Source organism: Armigeres subalbatus, chromosome 3, assembly GCF_024139115.2.
Source record: "Armigeres subalbatus isolate Guangzhou_Male chromosome 3, GZ_Asu_2, whole genome shotgun sequence".
NCBI classification, from domain to species: domain Eukaryota; kingdom Metazoa; phylum Arthropoda; class Insecta; order Diptera; family Culicidae; genus Armigeres; species Armigeres subalbatus.
The window spans coordinates 77,134,314-77,154,886 of record NC_085141.1 but is presented as its reverse complement, the minus strand read 5'-3'; the positions used below and the strand labels follow the sequence as shown (position 1 = coordinate 77,154,886).

Genomic DNA, 20,573 nt, shown 5'->3' with positions numbered 1-20,573 from the left:
GTCATTTGGCTGCGAGAGTCCTGATCAGAGTAAGCTGTGCGGAAGGTGTGGAGCTGGGTCACACCTATTAGGACGCAGTTTAGTCAACAACGTCAACTAACCCAACCTTTGCGAGTTTACTAAATACCTTAAAAACAGGCAGATAAGGGAACACACCAAAATCCGAATTTTTAATTCTAACGTGCTGCTGTACGCCAGCGAAACATGGTGTGTATCAGTGGAGAACAATAAACGGACGGCGGCTGGTTTATCAAAAGATGCCTGCGGCACATATTTCGACTGCAATATCTCCTGCCCAGTCCGCATCAGAGCGACTCTTTTGCTGCTTCCCAATCTGCTTCAATTGAAGCATTAATTCACCTTTCGTCCAAGTATCGCAACACACGCTGCTACATCTGGGCTGGCCACAACGCTATGAGAATATCCATATATTACGAAATGCTTAGAGAGGGAGAGGGAGTGCCTGAAATGTGACGAACCATACAAAACACTCAGATGCTGCCTACAAAAAGTGTGACATGGAAGGGGAGTTTGAAAATGGTCAATTTTTGCTTTACGTAATTAATGGATCTTCCCTTCCCTATGTATAGTAGTGCGCCACCTTAACTTCTATAGGTCTATAGGATCGGTTAGTTGGCACATATCTATCAGTGACTTGCCACTTTTTGCATCTCGGAGGCCATACTTCTCCACCACTTTTCCGATATATTTCATAAATGAAACACTCGTCGATATCAGTTGGGTACACTGACTGATGATATGCTTCTCACTGTACCAAGGCTGCAGAGTGAAAATACTGTTCGCATCTTGGGTAATATTCCCATCTCAAAGTGTAATATTGCTCAACACTTTCATCTCTTCCAAGATCTGGTATCTCGCTTCGATTCTTTCACCGAATGCTGTACACATCGCAAAGCTGACGACAACTGCTATTAAATGCAAAACTCTACCCGTCCTTGGCGAGAACTCTGGGGTTAACCAGTTACCTGCGGAAGCTGGAGAGCACGTACCGCGTGCTGATGTGTCTCAGAGTGATATCTGCCTACCGCACGACACCACTTTTTTTCTCCCGTTTGTCGGGTGCAGATCACTGCGTCCAGATTTTAGGACTATTGTGATATACCCTTTTGCTGTGAAATACGCAAGTTATCTCAGTAACATGTTTGTCACTGAGATACCTTGGTATCGACTGAACTCAAGACCATCTATTATTGATGAATAGAGATCCTGAGTTACAGTATGTGACTCCCCCATTCTGGCGAGACTAGCTTTATGAAGCCAACCACGTCCTTGGGGGATAAGATGCATATGTCAGCAGGCCCTAAAAAGGGCTTGCTGAGAACTTTGAACCTACGTTGGGAGAGTGCACTGCAATAGCAGAGGATGTGTTCTGATGTTTCTCTCTCCTCGTCACAGAAGCGGCAATTTGAGGTTTGGATTGCTCCGATTTTTTGTAGATGGTATCCGCAGGGGCAGTGTCCAGTTATTAGACCGGTGTAGATGTTGAGATCCCTTCCCTAGCAGCACAATTCACGTTGATTTGGTTGCAATAACTCATATATGACCAAATTCGGTCATATATGAGTATCATCAACTGATTTACAACATGTGTGTTGCTCGGGTTTTGTTGAGACCTAATAGTTGTTGGGTTTTCTTGGGGTTAATCGTTACGAGCCTTTTGGATTGGCTCGTATGGGGAAGTGCATTCCAGTTTGATGTGATTTGACTGACCATATATTTGTTCAGTTCCATTTTTACAGAGCAGTCTGAGATCCCGCAGAAGGGCTCAGGGCCAATGAACCTTTCATTAGATCCATTCCTGGCTAGCTCATCAGCAATCTCGTTTCCCTCTAGACCCGTATGTCCTGGGATCCAATATAGGTAAACTCGATTGCGTATGGATAAGTTTTTCAAAGCCAGAATGCATTCCCACACTAGCTTTGAGTTACAAGTGTAGTTATTAAGCGACTTAAGTGCCGCTTGGCTGTCAGAGAAAATACATATTTTTGCAAATCTATACTTTCTCCTCAGGCATAATAACACGCATTCTAATATTGCATATATTTCCGCCTGAAATACTGTGGGCCACTGTCCTAAGTGGACAGAAATTTTTGTTGTAGGGCCATAGATTCCGGATCCTGTCAGATTATTCATTTTCGAACTATCTGTGAAGAAATTTATAGAGCCTGTTGGAACGCTGGGTCCACTTCCTTCCCACTCCTGGCGGGAAGGAATGAACACATCGTAAGGTAAGTCATAATTGACTACCGTTTCCATCCAGTCACTACAAATTCCTATTGCGGGATTTATGGCAAATTCATTTAATATGCTGAGGTGACCCGTAAGGTCTCCCGACAGCAGTGTTTTTGTTCTCTTTAACCTTAGAGCACTTTTTTCCGCTTCCAGCTTTATGAATTGATCTAACCGGGGCAGGTGAAGCATTGCGTCTAGGGCCAAAGTGGGTGTACTACGAACTGCACCAGTGATGGCTATGCAAGCGGTGCGTTGGATTTTGTTGAGCTTAGCCCTTGCAGCAGCCTCATTAGTTTTAGGCCACCAGACAAGGGAAGCGTAAGTTGTCCTGGAACGGACAATGGTTTTATATATCCACATGATCATACTTGGTTTTAGGCCCCATCTTTTACCAAGGGTTTTTGAACAAACCCAAAGTGTATTGAGACCTTTCTGCACAACTGATTGGAGATGAGAGTTCCAATTAAGCTTTGCGTCGAGTATGACACCTAGATATTTTACTTCACTTGAATAAACTAATTGTGTTTGATTCAAGAAAAGGGGTTTCAGTTGTACCTTTCTCCGTTTGGTGAAAGGGATAATGGAAGTTTTTGTAGGATTTATGCCTAGTTGATCCTTTTGACACCAGGAAAAAGTCTGATTTTGGGCAGATTGCATTCTTTCCACGATAACACTTTCGAATTTGCCTCGTACAATAATGACAACGTCATCAGCATATCCAACCACTTCGAAGCCTCTTCTCTCTAAGCTATCTAGAAGCTCATCCACCACCAGTGACCACAACAAAGGAGAAAGCACTCCGCCTTGCGGACACCCCCTTGTTGCTTTAACAGTGATGTATGAACCGCTAAGCTCAGAGGAGATTTTCCGATTAGCTAGCATAGCATGTACCCAGGTAACAATGCATGGGTCGAATTTTCTCCTCAACATTGAGACGAATAAGAAGCGTTATCGAATGCGCCCTCAATATCAAGAAATGCTACAAGAGCAATTTCTTTTGCATTAAGTGTTGTTTCGATTTTTTGAACTACCGTATGTAGTGCCGAGATCGTAGATTTTCCACTTTGATAAGCGAATTGGTTTTTTGACAAAGGCATTGCTTTCATAAATTTGTGATTTATGTACTCGCATAGTACCTTTTCCATAATTTTGAGCATTACAAAGGATAAACTTATCGGCCTGAATGCTTTGGGGTTGGTTTTATCTCTCTTGCCTGCCTTCGGAATGAAGACAGCCCGGATTTGACGCCAATCGTTAGGTATGTGCCCCAAAATCAGACTCGCCTTAAAAATCTCAACCAAGGGTGGAACCAGTGTTTTCTCCTCTTTTTGGATCAACGCTGGAAATATTCCATCCATGCCAGGAGACTTAAATGGCTCGAAAGATCTCACAGCCCTCTCAACCCTGGCCCGAGTGAAAGCTTCCTTTGCAACCTTTATTGCGTCTTTTTTAGACCCAGAAACCCATGATTGGATCTCTTGTGGATCTGAGACGGCAATTCCAGTGCCTTGGTCGCCGATGCTCGACTCAGGGATTGAATCAGGGAAGTGGGTCTTTAACAATTCGCTCAGTGTATCGCTAGGCTCTACAGTGAGCGAACCATCCGTCTTTCGGAGGCTACCCACACCATTGGAGTGGTCTTTTGAAAGAGTTTTTTGGAGTCTGGCTACTACGGGTGTATTCTCTATGCTTTCACACATTAGAATCCACGATTTCCGTTTGGCTGACCTTATTTCTTTGTTGTAGTTCGTCAGGGCCTTTCTGTATAGGCTCCAATCGCCGGTTCGCTTAGCACGGTTGAACTCCCTACGCGCAGTTTTCCTAAGCTTCTCAAGAGTTTTATTCCACCATGGAACGTCTCTACTCGAACTACTACTCGACACCATACGATGCAGCTTGCGTGATAGCGAGAATAACGAAAGTCGGGCTGGTCATCCGGAAAGACGAGGAGTGTTTTAAAGTACGTGGCACACCGCGAATGCATCAGGTTAACTTCGGTGGGATAACTCTTCCAAAGGTAGGTGCACCTACCGGATGCGACCTAACATATCGAGCTGGGTGGGGAAACCCCATGGGGAAGTTCACTTCCATCTAACATAATTTCTGTCAGGCCATGGCTGCTTCCTGCAGTACCTCCACAGGTTTGGGAACGCGGAGGGCCCCATTGCACACTAGTTCAAAAGCCCCCAAAACGTGCGTTTTTTTAGTTTTCGACCTGAAAACTACATTTTAGAGTCATGGTGTCTTCAGAAGAGTTGAACGATACTTCTTAGGCTTTCTTTTGATAAGAAAACATCAATGATCTATCCACCTTGAAGGGCGGTTTGGAATAAACTAATCATGTTAGCCACTTCTTATTGTTTACGTAACAGTTGTACTGAAAAAACGTACATTAAGGACTATTTTAAGTTGATTCAAAATAATAGTGGAACACGGCAGAATTAAACAAAACATTGTGCATTCGGTAGCTTAAAACCAAATCTTTCAGATGGTGGCTGTTTGGCTTGCCGCTTCTTGGTGTGTTGATGTGAAAATTGACTATTTTTTCTAAAGTTTCCTCAATAACTTTGACAGGTTTCAAGATAGATCAAAGTAGTCTTCCAGACAAGTATGTTTTTGCCTTTCTATGTATACGAAGTATACGTAAAGCACATAACATATGTGTAACTCGGGTTCAAAAAGTTGTACCCAAGCATAGATTCAGAGGTGGTATAGAGAACATCGTAATGTCAAAGGCATTATACCAGTTCACTTTCGAAACACGGAAAAAAATATAGTAAACACAATCAAACCTTACACGATGAGATGACTTAACCCATTAATGGGTACTGTATTTAAGTTAATATTATTCCTACCGTGAAAAAGTCACTCTTTTGACGTAGAACTACGTCTGTCTTTTCTATATTGGTTTTTCTACACGAATTGTATTTTATGGGATTTTTTTCACTAAAATTTTGGGATTTCCGCTGGTCATTCAGACCTGAGACGAGACCGGCAAAGACAACTTCTTTTTCCTTGTTTTGACACTTGTTCTTCTTTTCATCACAGTTGACCATCGAGTTTCAACTGTTTCCTTGACTGATTCACCTAAGCCCCGGGTGGACTCTTCTGAGCACAATAAAAGTGTAACAAATTCACGAATTACTAAAATCATTTTCATAAGGATTTTCATACCGGGAACAAAACACACGTTTATAACTGATTATTAATAAGTTAAACGGATGATTTGGAATACTCGTTTAAGTGAAAAAGTCTTCGTAAAACAAAATTCATGCAGAATATTTTATTTGGGATACCAATACTTTCACACAAAAAGCTGCTGGCTGCACCTGACAGTTCGTGACAGCAGTTTACTGGCCGCAGCTGAAGTTATATTTTTTTCTCTTTGCAAGTCCCGTCCCAGATTCAGACATATTTTGGGATTGACGCGGATTTTACGTTGTTTTAATTTACACGGCCCATATCCTCCGCGTTAAAACCGATTTCAGTGTGTTACTAGAGTGATTCAAATTTTGACTTTTTTGCACCCGATGCTTAAACGATTGCATTTGCTATTTAATTATACCTCCTAAATTTTTAGCTAATTTGGATGTAATTTGATTGTGCACGCGTCATTTGAAGTTTATATGAAAATTACTATGGAAATCTCTATTGATGTAAAAGATCGTTCCGTGAGGTGGCCCATGAACTATTTGAATATAATAAACGCGTCGACTGCATTAAACAGTTCCTAAGCTGAAATACAGTTGTTGTTGCGAAGCGATTTGACTGTTGTAAGCAAAGTTATATAGAAAACAAAAATGCTCATTATTGATATTGATGTTATTCTTTTACGTGTTAAATTAAATTTCCCACGATTCAGTGTTTCCTTAATAACTTTTCTTGTAAGCATCAAATTGATTCACAACAAAGACGAGCTGCTTCCTTGCTAAATTTGCTATGTAGTCGATGTATTCATACGTTTTTGAAGCTTAATGGGAAGCGTTGTGGAACGGTTTACCCAAAAGTTACTGTTTTCATATCGATTTTTATACAAACCTCATATTGCGCGTGCTCACTCAAATTACAACCCAATCAGCTAAAAATTTAGGATGATTGTTAAAATAGCAAATGTAATCGTTCAAGCACAGGGGAGCGAAAAAGTCAAAATTTGAATCAGTCTACTGTTACATACAATATTGATGTATGATAATATTTGCTATTGAACAATTGCTAATAGTTTAGCAGACGGTTTCGGTAAATTCGTCGATCTCGTAAGTGCATCGCAAGCTTCTTCTTTTATATCACTATACCTATTCCAACTGGAAATAATCTATTAGCATTTCTGTGGTTGCAACTGCAACTCACGTAAAGGAATAATAATTATTATCAATAAACTGTCAAACTTCTTTGTCGCGTCTACTCTGACTTCCTCCATAGGATGACCACCAAACGCCGTTGACAGCCCAGCTGCCAGCGTAACGCGGCGGTGTTCATATCAATTCAGTTATTTTCATTATAAATTCCGTTTTTTCCTGCGATTTTAATTCACAGCCTCATTTCTGTTGATGTATACGAGAAATGCTTAGAATAAATCGAGACTCCAAACCGTATACCAGAGCTGAAAAACGCAATTGCATTTCAAAATGCGAAAAAGTGCAATTCAGCGATGGTGTCGCGTTACGAAATGCAGCGCGCTATATTTATCATATTCAAAGCGAAAAATCTCAAAATGAATATTCTATCAGAAAGGAAATTTAATGAGGTTAATTTTACACCTGTTTAATCATATGTCCCCGAGGCTAATTTTCGAATGCAGACCTAATTTCTCGCTGAAAGTCGGCTCCACATGGTGTCGCGTTACGCTGGAATGTGTCTATAGTTATTTCAATTGATTATTTGGATACGTGATCGCTTAAGAGTGTAGTTCATCCTCGTCCATTTGAAAAATTTATTTTTAAAATCCTTTTCAAATGTTGGTATTAAAATTGTATACTTCACCAGTGTTCGTAATGCTCACTCAATCTCAAGAGCACAGGTCAAGGTCAAGGTCAGATTGTATTTCTATCAACATGAACTAACTTAATAGGCCCTTGATCTGAATAAATCTCAAAAGCGTTCAACAACAACATTTATGTTGCCTAATGGATGCCTAATGTGGTGAAATTAATCATTTTGATACCTTAAAAATACCATATATTTTATCTCATAATTCATTGAATTCAATGAGAAAATAAAACGAAACACGGCTACGTACCGCATACAAAGTGAAATAACAGACTTTTTTTTTCAAAGCGACCGAATTGCCGAATAATATGCAATTAATGTGATTCAAATTTTGGGTTAATTTATTAGACCGTGCAGGGCTCAACTTTTATACCACTTTTAGTTCCGTGTCGCTTTTCTCAGATGACAGAACGATGTTCCCCGTACCAGTTATACAACTTTGGCGAGAAGCAAAAGGGGGCCAACTTTTTGCTACGACTTCTCTTCGAAGTTACACTTATGTTATGTGCGTAAAGGCTATATGATCGCTCCAAAAACAAACTTTCTATAGAAGGCCCAGAGACCCATAGTGATATATACCGATCGACTCAGCTCGACGAATTGAGGTGGTGTCTGTGTTTTTTTCTTCCTAAGCAATGGAGGGCAATCTGCTCATCAGACATCCTGGGTTGTCCAGGAAGTGCGGGGTTAGGGACCACCTCCAAACGAGGGAGGCAGGACTACATCCCCGACCCGCTAAACCGTTTCCATTGCCGCCAAGCCCTTAGTCCCTTCGGTACAACCAGAAAGTAATGCTTCAAAGGGGGGCCAGTGCACAACGCACCCTCGAGGCTAGCTGCGTGTCCTTGCAGCACCGAACATCGTGACTCGCTTTTTTAGAAGAACACCATGGTATCGTGCCAGCGCATTGCCGGCTTTCCAGGTGGCCTTACCACCTCTATGTCCTTGGAAGGTGGGAAGGATCGACTTCGCACCTGCTTCCCTCTGCACGACTGGTATCAAGAATGATGATGCCGCGTGCACCCGAAATTGACCTCTCTGCGACAGGTCCTATTCGCCAACACACAGAGGGACTTGCCGACGCGCTTTGACGAGGACCCTTTTCCGTCCTCGGGCTCGGAACCCGCCCGGTTGACCGATGCCGCGAAAGCGACGATACCATGTTGTTCTTCGCGCGGCCACTTGTTCGATAAAAGGATCGAGTTCGCCACAGGGCACCAGTATGACACATGAAGCCGACTCCGAACCCTTGGACCACCTCTTATTTGCGCCTGAACTAGCCATTCCTCGAGTCCACGCGCCACCTTCTGTGTAGCTCCGAGACGATTTGGACGATAGCCGATAAAACGGCGTTCCAGCCAACTTCATCTTTACACATCCTCCGAACTAGGTTGTCCGGGGTAGTGTCCAGACCACATGTGGCAAGCATGTGGTCGCGCATTGTGCGAAAACGCGGGCACACGAACAACACGTGTTCCGCCGTTTCCTCTAAACCTGCGCATACCAGACACTCGGGCGAGACCGAGTGTCCGAACCGGTGGAGGTACTGTCTGAAGCAACCATGGCCTGTAAGGACCTGGGTCAGGTGGAAAGTGACTTCCCCATGGCGCCTCTTGATCCACGTACCTATCTCCAGTATCAACCTATGTGTCCATCTACCCTTAGTGGAACTGTCCCACGCACGCTGCCATTTGACCATTGATGCCAACCTGACAGTCCTACGGACGCTTCTCATGCCGCGCATTTCGAAGCACTCTTTGTCTTCACCGATAACGATGTCAATAGGCATCATACTGGTGATGATGCAAAGTGCATCGTGCGATACGGTACGGTACGCGCTCGCAACTCTTAGGTACATGAGCCTATACGTACTTTCTAGCTTCGTTCTGTAGCAGTTAATACGCAAGGCCGTGCCCCAAGCTGGCCCCCCATACCTCAGTATTGACAGAGCAACGCTAGCCAGAAGCTTGCGCTTGCTGGCATAAACCGCAGAGCTATTGGACATCATCCGGGACAATGCCACTATAGTTGTGGAGGCACGCTTGCAGGCGTAATTAACGTGGCTACCAAAGGTGAGCTTATCGTCGATCATTACCCCCAAGAGTTTGATGGAGCGTTCAGAGGTGACCGTGCAGTTGCCTGACCTTATCACCCCTTGTTGCTCCGTCTTTCAGTTGTTAACAACAACCACCTCAGTCTTGTGGCGAGCCAATTCTAACTTCCTGGAACTCATCCACTCCTCCACAATTGCGATCGAGTGGGCTGCAGTCAACTCTACCTCTTCGATCGATTCGCTGTAGACCTCCAGCGTAATATCGTCAGCGAAGCCGACGATTACCACGCCCACCGGGAACTTCAACCTCAAGACACCATCGTACATGACGTTCCATAACACCGGACCCAGTATGGAACCTTGCGGAACCCTTGAGGATATGTCAACGCACTTCCGACCCGCCTCCGTGTCGTATACCAGTACTCGATTCTGGAAGTAGCTTCCGAGAATCTTGTACAGGTACTCGGGAATTCCAAGACGCAGGAGCGCATCTGCAATAGCTGCCCAACTGGCAACATTTGAAAGCATTCCTCACGTCGAGAGTCACTACTGCACAATAGCGAACTCCCCTCCTCTTACGCTGGATAGCTATCTCCGCGGATTTGGTGACCGACAAGATAGCGTCTACGGTCGACTTACCCTTTCGGAAGCCAAACTGGTTACTCGATAGACCATCCGCACCCTCCGTGCGTATCAACAACCTGTTGAGGATGATCTTCTCGAGCACCTTCCCCGCCGTATCAAGCAGGCATATTGGTCTATATGCCGACGGATGCCCCTGGTGGTTTTCCCGCCTTTGGCAATAGGACCAAGCTCTGCCTTTTCCATGGTTCAGGGAAGACTCCCTCGTCCAGGCATCTCTGCATGACAGATCTGAACATCTCGGGAGCATCAGCAATGGCCGCTTTGATGGCCAGGTTCGGAATACCATCCGGTCCTGGCGCCTTACCTACACTAAGGGACTGTGCAATCCCCGCAAGTTCCGCCACAGTTACTCTTCCCTCGTCGGCCACCCTGGCCCCTGGCAGCTCCACAAAGAGAGGCCAGAGACTTGGGTCGTGACGTGGGAAGAGCCCCGCGATGATCCTCTCCAGCATCTCTGGAGACCGCTCTGTAGGGGCCATCGCCCCACGTGTCTTGGCCATTACGACCCTATAGGCGTCACCCCATGGATTCGCGTTGGCACTTTGACACAGGCCCTCGAAGCAGGCTTTTTTGCTTGATCTAATCTCAGTCTTCAGAGCGGCTCTAGCAGCCACGAACGCCACCCGTCGTTCAACACGCTCCTCTTCTGCGCGTGCTCACTGCATCCGGCCCGTAGGCAGGCGCGGCGCAGGTTCGCAATTACTTGAGTCCACCAGTAAGCCGGTGACCTCTCATTCCTAGCCATGGTGGCATCGCATGCACGCGAGAGTACTGTTACCAGCTGCTCGCCGCTCAGACCGAAAGTATTGTGCTCGCGGCGGAGCGCTTCCTTAAACACCTCGTCGTCGAAGTACGATGTCTTCCACATATAAGGGCTAGGCCTTCCGTCCGCTGAATGCTGGTCGTATAGTCGATACTGTAACGAACCGCCAGGTGGTCGCTGTGAGTGTAGCCATCATCTACCCTCTGTAGTGTCGGATTGAATAAAGTACAACCGCGTCGCTTCGTAGCTAACAATCAACTCCCTGTTTATTTCATCTTCTCTCTTCTACTCTACATGTCTACAAGTATATAATGCTTAAGTATATAATGCACTCTACGTATGCATACGTGTATTCTACAACTCCCCTCTTTCTGAATAGTCCATAACTGCTCCCAAAGTATAATCGTCCAAGTACTCTGGTCGCTTACTTTCTCGGCGTGGTCTATCTGTTGTTGATTCGCCACTTGTCAATTCTTGAGAATTTGTTGCAGCTGGGTTTGCTGAAATTTGTGTGGGACTGTTTTCTGTTTGCACTCGTGGTAATTCGGCAACAAGTGAATCGTTGGATTTTCCAGCTGCCATAAGCTTCAAGTGAGATACATTACGGTTAAATATTCTACCAGTTTCTCTCGAGTAAAGTTTAACATCTGCCCCATAGCGTTTGAGTACAACTAACTCTTCAGGGCTGAAGTTACTAGCCAGTTTGTTGTCCTTAATCATCCTCTTGGCTAGAACTACATCACCTTCTCTGATTAAGTTAGGTTTTGCATGTCTCCGCGAATCGGCGTATTCAGCTTCCTTTCCCTTTTTCTCACGGTCACGATCTTGAATTTCTTCAATCAATTTCATGCCAGACTGGAGCACTGCAGGCAATTTATCACGTAAGACTCTCCCGAACATTAACAGCGATGGCGCTACTCCAGTTGTTGAATGGGGCGTGGAATTATACATGAGCGTATACATTCTAAGGTCCCATTTCCAATCCGCTCCTGGGGTCTCCTGGCTTATCTGAAGTCGCTTTTTCAATGCCCGATTGGTCCTCTCAACTTCCCCATTTGCTTGCGGCCAGTAAGGAGTGGTTCTCCGTAGTTCAATTCCATGCTCCTTACAAAAACTTTGTAACGCTTCACTCACAAACTGGGGGCCATTGTCAGATTTTATTGACTCCGGAATGCCATACCTACAGCAACTCTCATGCAATGCTTGTACCGTAAATTTAGCTGTAATTTCCTTCATTATAGCTACCTCAACAAACCGGCTGAAATAATCTACCATTACGAACAAGTTGTGACCTGAAGGAAGTGGTCCCATAAAATCTACGGCGATGTGAGTCCAAGGCTTATCAGGCATCTTTGTTCGTACCAACGGTTCTGGTGGTCCAGTTGATGATACCAGAATACATTCCTTGCAGCTTTTTACGAAATTCTCCACCTCTGAATCCATTCCCGGCCACCATACCTTCTGTCTTAGCCGGCGTTTCATGACTACTATACCAGGATGACTCTCATGGCCCAACTCCAAAACCCGTGGACGCAATACTTTAGGAATGATGATCCTATCACCTCTCAATAGTACTCCTTCACATTGATAAAGTTCTGCTGAGTATGGTTTGAATACTTTAGATATATCTGTCCAGCATCCAGTGTTCAATGCTTCGATAACCTCTTTGATTTGATCGTCTTTATGAGATTCTGATATGATTTCTTCCTGAGGAACTGCTACAGGAGCTGGTGCTTTGATTAACATTTGAATATACTCCTCCCCCCCTACATCAAATAACTGTGACTCCGATGTCGAAAGCCTGGATAATGCATCGGCTAGATTTGTTATCCCTGGCTCGTAAATCACTTCATAGTTAAAGGACTGAAGGCGGAGAACCCATCGTTCTATCCGTGCGCAAGGTTTTGATCGGTGGCCAAACAGAAATTGCAAAGGCTTACAATCTGTTACCAATTTGAACTTAGTCCCGAGCAAATATAGCTGAAAATGTTCCACTCCCCAAACAAGTCCTAATGCTTCTCGTTCCGTTTGAAAGTATTTTCTTTCCAGATCAGATAAAGACTTGCTTGCGTATGCAATAATTCGTCGTTCACCATTAACGTCCTCCTGAAGCAGAATGGCACCTAGGCCGGTTGGACTAGCATCAGTAATGAGAATGCTGACATCCCGAGGGTTGAAAAACCCAAGATAATTTATCTCGAAACGGCCGATTTTATCGCATCAAAAGCTGCTTGTTCTTTTTCTGTCCAATCAAACTGTTTCCCTGTTCTCAAAAGCACTCTGAGCGGTTCTGTTTTTGTAGCCAAGTGAGGGATGAACCTACCAACGTAAGTAATAAGCCCCAAGAAACTTCTTAGTTCAGACACGTTCCGTGGTTCCCTAAAAGTCTTGATTGCTGACACTCGATTATCAGTTGGTTTGATACCTTCGGTAGTTAGTAAATGACCAAGGAACTCCAAACTATCAACATTGAACAAGCACTTGTCTTTGTTCAATAAGACGCCATATTCATCTAGCCGATTTAGTAAAGCCGCCAGTCTTCTATCATGTTCCTCTTGTGTTTTCCCGTGAACCATAACATCATCCAAGTAAACGATTACTCCTTCGAGTCCTGCTAATATTGTATCCATAACCTTTTGAAAAATCTCAGGGGCACAACTAATACCGAACATTAGGCGTTTATATCTACATTAAAATAAAAAAATATAGGCATTAGCCAACATAGTTAATTTATTTATGATTTTCATATTTGTTCATGAAAACTTATGCACAACAACCACTTTACCTAAACAAGCCATATTTCGTTATAAACGTTGTTATAACCCTGGACCCTTCCGATAACTCCAGCTGGTGATATGCATCTTTTACATCCACTCTCGAAAATCTGACTGCTCCATTCACGCTTCCGAGTAACTCTTCAATCAATGGAAACGGATGATATTCTCGTAGAACTCCGCGATTCGCTTGACGCATGTCCACACAAAGTCTTACATCGCCTGACTCCTTCAGTACAGGTACAAGAGGAGATACCCATGGTGAAGGTCCTTCGACTTTTTCGATAATGTCCCTGTCCAAGAGATACTGTAACTTCTCAAATATACGCTCTTCCAACGATATTGGTGCCCGGCGATAAGCCTGCTGTACCGGTTGAACTTTGGTGTCGATCGGAATTTCGACGAGAACTCCTTTTATTTTAGGAAATTCTCGCTTTGAAGACGCTTGGAACGATCCGATGTCGAATCCAACTCTTAAAACCTTTAACTGTTTCGCAGTGCTATCTCCCAACAAGTTGCTCTTTCCCTGTTCAATAATGTAAAACGTTGCATCCACTTTCCTCGGGCCTGCTTGAATTTCGGCAGTAAACATTCCCCTGATTTCCATTGGAAGGTCCGTGGCGTAGGCAAACAATTTCCTATCCGCTTTCGATGAATAATCCTTGATAACAATTCCTGCCTTCTGAACTCGCTTCCAGGTAGCTTTATCGATAAGATTGGCTGCCGCTCCGGAATCTATAATCATTGGGATTTTTACTCCACCCACAATAAACTCAAACGCGTTTTTCCCCATTGCGAAGAAAATATTGTCTTCCTTTGGGTCCTCTTCGTTATCAACTAGTCGAATCCGTTTTGGCTTTGGCATCGCAACATCCATTGAGTTGGTACGCTTTAGACACCGATTTATGAAATGTCCGATCTGTCCACATTTTAAACATTTGGCACTTTTAGCCCGGCACAACGGATCTCCTTTTAGATGTCCTCTGTAACCGCAAGCGAAACAGTTCCTGTCTGTCGTTTTTGTTGGGTTTACCCAGCTGTATGTGGCTTTGTTGTGCTGACCTCCAGACCGCCATTTGGTTGATGGGCCACTTCTGAACACTTTATTCACTCCATGATTAAAGCTTCCTGTCGGTTTTCCTTCCGATTGATTGCGATCCAGTTGTTTCATCTGATCTTGTACGTCTGCCAGTGTTGTTCCCAGTGTGACAATGTCTTCCAACGACAAATCCTTAGCCAAAATATTACGACGAAGCTCGGTGGATTTGCATCCCTCCACGATTTGTTCAATAATTCTGTCATTCACTTCCCTTGCATCATATTTGTCAAATTCGCATCGTTTAGCCTGGATGCGCAATCGCAGAACAAAATCAGCAAATCTTTCATCAGATTTTTGCAATATTTGTCTGAAAAGGTGTCTTTCATAGTTTTTCCTACGCATTGGCTCGAAGTGTTCGTCCAACTTCTTCAACGCCACTTCATAATATGGAGGATCAATTAAAACTTGCGGAATATCATCGACTCCAGGCAAGTGGTCAAAAATTTCTTGGATATCCGGTCCTGCTAGATGAAGTAGCATCGAACGTTTTTCCCACTGAGTAAACACTCCAGTCGCGTCGAAGTAACGCTCCAGTTCCCTCTTCCACTTCTGCCATTCCGTTGGCAACTTCGATCTATCGGCTACCATTTCAAATGGTTTAATTCTTCGGACCGAATCCATTCTAAAAAAAATGGAAAATAACATCACAACCGGTACCAGTAAATAATTTATTTTTCTAACGTAAAAATGTTTATCAGTAATGCATCTATATCTGGAATCATACACATATTCTTGTGCATATATACATGCAATGGTTAGTATTTACACTGTACCAGAATGAAACCTAACAGTATACTCTATAATAAAAACAAAACGCCCAAAGTTTTTTTTTTTTTTTTTTTTTTTTTTATCTTTATTAAGGAGACTTTCAGCCCGAGGCTGGCTCGTCTCCGGAACGCCCAAAGTTAAACTTATACGTATATCTGTATGCAGTACATAGTACATATGCACCGTTCGGTGCTATCTTCCCAAGAGTCTTGAATTGCCATACCCATTTATTTCCACAGTTGTTTCATTTTTTTTTATGCACACAGTTGCAAATACCTATATCTTAAACATTCATCATCAATAGTCTCTTTCACGTATAGCTTCGAAAATCATCCATCACCTTGCTATGTACCTCAACAACACCGAGCGATTCCCCATGTTTAACACACTTGTACCTATGGCACATAGCTTCCCTCTTCCCTTTCTCTCAAGGAAAAATCTCTTTTTCATCAATCTTCCAAGTATCGGTTGGCTTGCCTCACGCCCACAGTTGCGACACTCACGCTGCTAAGTGATAGCCTGTAGCACCGCTTTGTCCCTTATGCATTACCTGTTCTTGCTCACGAGACCAGTTTGGCACTATGTTGCCTATACTTCGCACACAGTTGCGTTATATATTTTTTTTATACTCGCACACAGTTGCGTATCCCGATTTACTCACCCAAACTTAGCATTATGATGTCTGCGCACACAGTTGCGTTTTTTCCCACTTGCACTAGATTTGCTCATAAACCATTTGGAACTATTTTGACCTGTTCATCGCACACAGTTGCGTTACTTTTTCCATACTCGCAAACAGTTGCGTTTTTATTTTTTTTTTTCTCGCCCACAGTTGCGTAACCAGATTTACTCACACACCATTAGCATTGTGATGCCTGCGCACACAGTTGCGTTTTATTCCCTTCGCACACAGTTGCGTAATCGGATTTGCTCACAAACCACTTGGTACTATTTTGGCCTGAACATCGCACACAGTTGCATTACTTTTTTTTCCATATTCGCACACAGTTGCGAAACCAGATTTACCAACCCAAGCTTAGCAATATGATGCCTGTGCACACAGTTGCGTTTTTTTTCTCTCGTAGCGTTACCGGCTTTTCCCCCACATAGCAGGCTATACATTTTCAGTCATGGTATCCAATAGACTTACCTTACTCTCTTGCAGAGTAGCATCATTCCATGAGCCAATCTAGTCGTCAGCCATTTTTTCTCACACGAGGCTGTATCCATTCAATGTCAGTAGCACTTATCAAAATCAATTTCTTTAAACCCAACTTTTCTCCACAAACTTCCACCTCATTCGCTAGATACCCTTTTAAACCTGCACTCCATGTACTCAAATAACCACTATCAGAACAATAATTCACCATAACCATTTTTGATTCCAGTTTGATTCCAGATATATTCACACTGATCTAATTTTTTTTCCGCCATTTTGGATTTGCAAGAATTTTCAGCCCCACGACACCATCGCATTTTTAATTCGGAATTTGTTTCCGAGTATCATCTAAAAACTCACCTTCCACTTTATCGCCGAAACCGTAAAACCACAACAATCGAAAAACAAATTAAGATTTATCTATTTATCTAGAGATTTATTTTACTCTCGTCGCCAAAAACTGTAGTGTCGGATTGAATAAAGTACAACCGCGTCGCTTCGTAGCTAACAATCAACTCCCTGTTTATTTCATCTTCTCTCTTCTACTCTACATGTCTACAAGTATATAATGCTTAAGTATATAATGCACTCTACGTATGCATACGTGTATTCTACACCCTCCAGTTCGAACTACTCGTTTGGCCAGGGTGTGTGTGTGTGCACAAAAACTGAAAAACATTAGCTACTTTTTCATATAGTAATTCTTAACCGATTCTCTCGCAACAAATTGCATTCTACAGGGGACAATTGTTGATTCCTATTGAATCACTATTGAATTTGATAACGATCGACCGTTTGTGTTAAAAGTTAGTAAGAAAATGGAATCGTAATGGTTTCAGTATTTGGTTTGAGTGGACGAGTGAGTATGAATGGTGCCATTCTGTAAAGGGTTCGTAGTCGAATACAGATTATTTATTATTAGCTGACTTGAAAAGTCTTTACAGTTTCGAACAAACTGAACAAATATTAAGTCAAGTTATTTGTTTTAAATTATTATTTTTTATTTTAGAAGGATGTTAATATTACCTATAATGAATTCGATTATAATAACAGAGAACATATTGAAAACACAGATTGCATGTTATTTATACTTATTCAATGTTGATAAAAATACCTATTTTCGATACTAAATTTGTAACAGTAACAGTAAATTAGTAACAGATACTAATTAATAACGGTTACCGTGACCTGCTCTATTTCCGCGCATCGCCAAACATAATATGTTTGAATATTTCACCACGGTACGGTACTCAATATTTCACTAGGTTGAGCATTTTTTCATTTTTATAAAAATGAAAAAATCCTAGTGAAACATTGAGTGTGGGATAGGACATAGAGAGTACAATACGTTTCCCCCGCCTCAATCTCCCAATTCTTGTCAAAATAATAAACAAAGTTTTCATTTGTATCAATGCTTTTTATTGATAGGTACAAGGTTAATAACTGTATATCACTGTTCGAGCATTTATCAAAGACTCAGTTTCATAAAAAGATATTCTAATCTTATCTATCGTTTCGAATTCACGACCGTCGACCCTGCGGAACCTTTCTGGCTACCCGTATTTTCTCTATTTTCCTTGAAACGCTGAAGATCTGCACAAAATAGCACCGTCTGCGCCCAACCAGCTTTCGGTCCGTAAATCTCTCGGAATTTGTCTCCGATTTCTCCGTACATCTTGCCGGTAACCGTTTTACACTTGGCCAAATGGGGCAAATAATTTCGTGCAATCTGGAACACGTGCGTGTCGACCGGGATTGCCTCCAGGTGATTCAACGACATCAAACAAATGCAATCGGCAACTTTGGGACCGATTCCAGTCAAGGTCAGTAGCTCCCGGTGTGCTTCCTTATAGTCCAACTGCTGCAACTTTCTGAACCATTCCAGGTCACCTTTGGCGAGAATTTCTTCAGCGGATTTGGCAATATATTTGGCGCGATAGCCGAAACTTAACTCTCTGAGGTGCGCCTCCAACTGCGGAACGACCAGCTTATCGACGCTAGGAAAATTGTAATAAGTGACCCCGTTGTAGTCACAGATTCTGTCCCCATAATACGTGCAAATCTTCTCTACCAGACCGGAAATTCTGTTGAGTGAAAAGGAAAACGTTCTCAGGCTTTACAGTAGCAAAGTGTTTAGGTACGACATTAAAACACCTTAAATCGCACCCCATCACAAAAAGTTCTTTCATATCAATACATATGTTTGAAATGTGAAAAAGACTATTATGGACAAGAACTCATATTCATTCAAGTAGTAATGTTCTACTTCTTCAATGTGTATTGAAGAATTCTACTTGACAACCGAAAACAGTGTACACATTTGTGCCTCTTACCTGGATATGTTGTTGTTTTGGCTGCAAATGAAGGAGAACAGGTTTTCCACTGGATCCTGATCTAATTGCCGAACGGCGTAGAACTGTCCTGTGCTGTTTTCGAAATGCACGTGGCACTTGTTCCACTCCTTGTAGCACAGTTCCAAATCGACGTCCAGCCTAAAGTACATCCGAAGTAGCTTTTCGTAGTACCTCTGTGAGTACAGCAACTTTCCCTTTCCGGAACATGGGTCCGGTTCCGCCACTTTGATGCGTATTTCTGCCGGATTCGTTTCTATGACTGAGAGCCGCTGTTTTTTGGACGATTGTTCCTGACTGTTTGGATACGGAAGTTCGCCAACGACTTTGTACAATAGTTCGGTACTGGTTTGTTTTAGGACCCAAACGATATTTGCAAACACTCCAATGAATTCATCATCAACGGATCCATGATTTTTCCAGCTGCAAAGAATCACAAAATTAAAGAGTAGGTAGATCTTATCATATCCTATCATATCGAAAAATTTCATATAGTATGGATAGCTTTTTCTAAAAGTGATGCACGCAGCTCAAAAACATTTTTAAGGGCTCACAACGTTGCAAGTAAGAATAGTTTCGAAAATTAATTTTAGGTCCAATCATTTAGTTATCCGTTAACCTTGCGGGACTCGCATAGTCCTGGACCACTCATGCAGTCCCGCCCCTCTTGTGAACGACAAGCGAGCCTTTTTCGAAGCTGTTGTAACGGTGCGAGTCCCGGTAGGTTGAGAATACGATCAATATACTATCCCCTTTACAATCCCCGGCATTTATGTTTCTTGAGCTGATCAAAAGTCTAGTACTATAGCAGCAGGCTATCATTTGTAATACCATCAATTACCAATTAGGTACTTACTAACATCACATGAAACCTACTGAGCCAAATAAAAAAAAAATTAAGTCCTACTTTGTATTATTGTTTACGTATGAACGCGCTTTCGATCGAAAGTTGAAGTGCATTCTCGAATCGCATTAGTTCGAAAGTATCGTTTGTCCGTAAACAAGAATACGGGTGATTGTCAGGGGGGTTTTTGTCCATCAAATTTTTATGAAATTTGGCCACAATATTCTTTGATATGCGAAGAATGTTTAGGCAAAATTTGAGTATAATCATTCATAAAAAATCCCCCTGACAATAGAACAAAACCTGCCAAAGCCGTCATTCCCCCTATATTCATATGCTGGCGAGCAAACTTTGAAGAAGGAAATATGGGTCTGTCCAATATACCTAATCACTCACAAATAAATCACTCAACGTAAAGACAATACATTAGCTACCGCATCATTTGAAAATAATAGCTCGCACGTAAATTTTGCTTACCGAAAACTTTGTCCACCGGCTAGTGTAGTTTTTAGTTGCAGTTGTTCGTAGAGGCACGTGATTTTCATCCATTGAGACATTTTGGGCTATTTTTCAGTTTAAATTTGCACTTCTCATTTCAGAATTTTTAATAGCGAGATCAAAATCAGCTGCACAAAAATATCAAAACAAAGCTTATAAGCTAAGCATCACACGCTCGCCCAGCTGAACTCAAATTTGGGTCAGTTTAACTCAAAATCGGAAAAACTGGCTCAAGACAAAATTGAGTTCATGGCCTTGAACTCAATTTTGAGTCATGGTGTCAGATATTTTATTTTGAGTTATATCTACTCAATTTCATAAAATCGAATATTTATGAAATTGAGTTTGTCGTACCAAAATGAAAATTATTTTCATTTTTG

General features: G+C 42.5%; 2 protein-coding genes across 2 annotated transcripts; both read right to left on the bottom strand.

The window, feature by feature from the left end:
- Positions 1 to 4,359: 4,359 nt before the first annotated feature.
- On the bottom strand, positions 4,360 to 16,993 carry LOC134221747 (uncharacterized protein K02A2.6-like). Its single transcript, XM_062700933.1, has 4 exons — positions 16,861 to 16,993; positions 13,486 to 15,195; positions 13,024 to 13,385; positions 4,360 to 4,424 (listed from the first exon to the last, which is right to left on the bottom strand). The coding sequence occupies exons 2-4, from the start codon at positions 15,192 to 15,194 to the stop codon at positions 4,360 to 4,362; spliced, it is 2,136 nt and encodes a 711-aa protein (XP_062556917.1). The 5' UTR covers position 15,195; positions 16,861 to 16,993.
- Positions 16,994 to 17,896: 903 nt separating this feature from the next.
- Positions 17,897 to 20,362, bottom strand: LOC134227034 (N-glycosylase/DNA lyase). The gene is made up of 3 exons (XM_062708226.1): positions 20,173 to 20,362; positions 18,834 to 19,274; positions 17,897 to 18,584 (listed from the first exon to the last, which is right to left on the bottom strand). The coding sequence occupies exons 1-3, from the start codon at positions 20,250 to 20,252 to the stop codon at positions 18,008 to 18,010; spliced, it is 1,098 nt and encodes a 365-aa protein (XP_062564210.1). The 5' UTR covers positions 20,253 to 20,362; the 3' UTR covers positions 17,897 to 18,007.
- Positions 20,363 to 20,573: the final 211 nt, after the last annotated feature.

What these genes read in the sequence shown, in the direction of transcription:
- LOC134221747 (XM_062700933.1), bottom strand. Translation starts at nt 15,194, where the DNA reads ATGGATTCGGTCCGAAGAATTAAACCATTTGAAATGGTAGCCGATAGA. An exon ending in ACGAAATATGGCTTGTTTAG is followed by an intron (nt 13,386 to 13,485) that starts GTAAAGTGGTTG and finishes ATTTTAATGTAG; the next exon opens with ATATAAACGCCTAATGTTCG. An exon ending in GGGGCTTATTACTTACGTTG is followed by an intron (nt 4,425 to 13,023) that starts GTAGGTTCATCC and finishes CTTTTGAACTAG; the next exon opens with TGTGCAATGGGGCCCTCCGC.
- LOC134227034 (XM_062708226.1), bottom strand. Translation starts at nt 20,252, where the DNA reads ATGTCTCAATGGATGAAAATCACGTGCCTCTACGAACAACTGCAACTA. An exon ending in GCCGGTGGACAAAGTTTTCG is followed by an intron (nt 19,275 to 20,172) that starts GTAAGCAAAATT and finishes GATTCTTTGCAG; the next exon opens with CTGGAAAAATCATGGATCCG. An exon ending in CAAAACAACAACATATCCAG is followed by an intron (nt 18,585 to 18,833) that starts GTAAGAGGCACA and finishes TTCACTCAACAG; the next exon opens with AATTTCCGGTCTGGTAGAGA.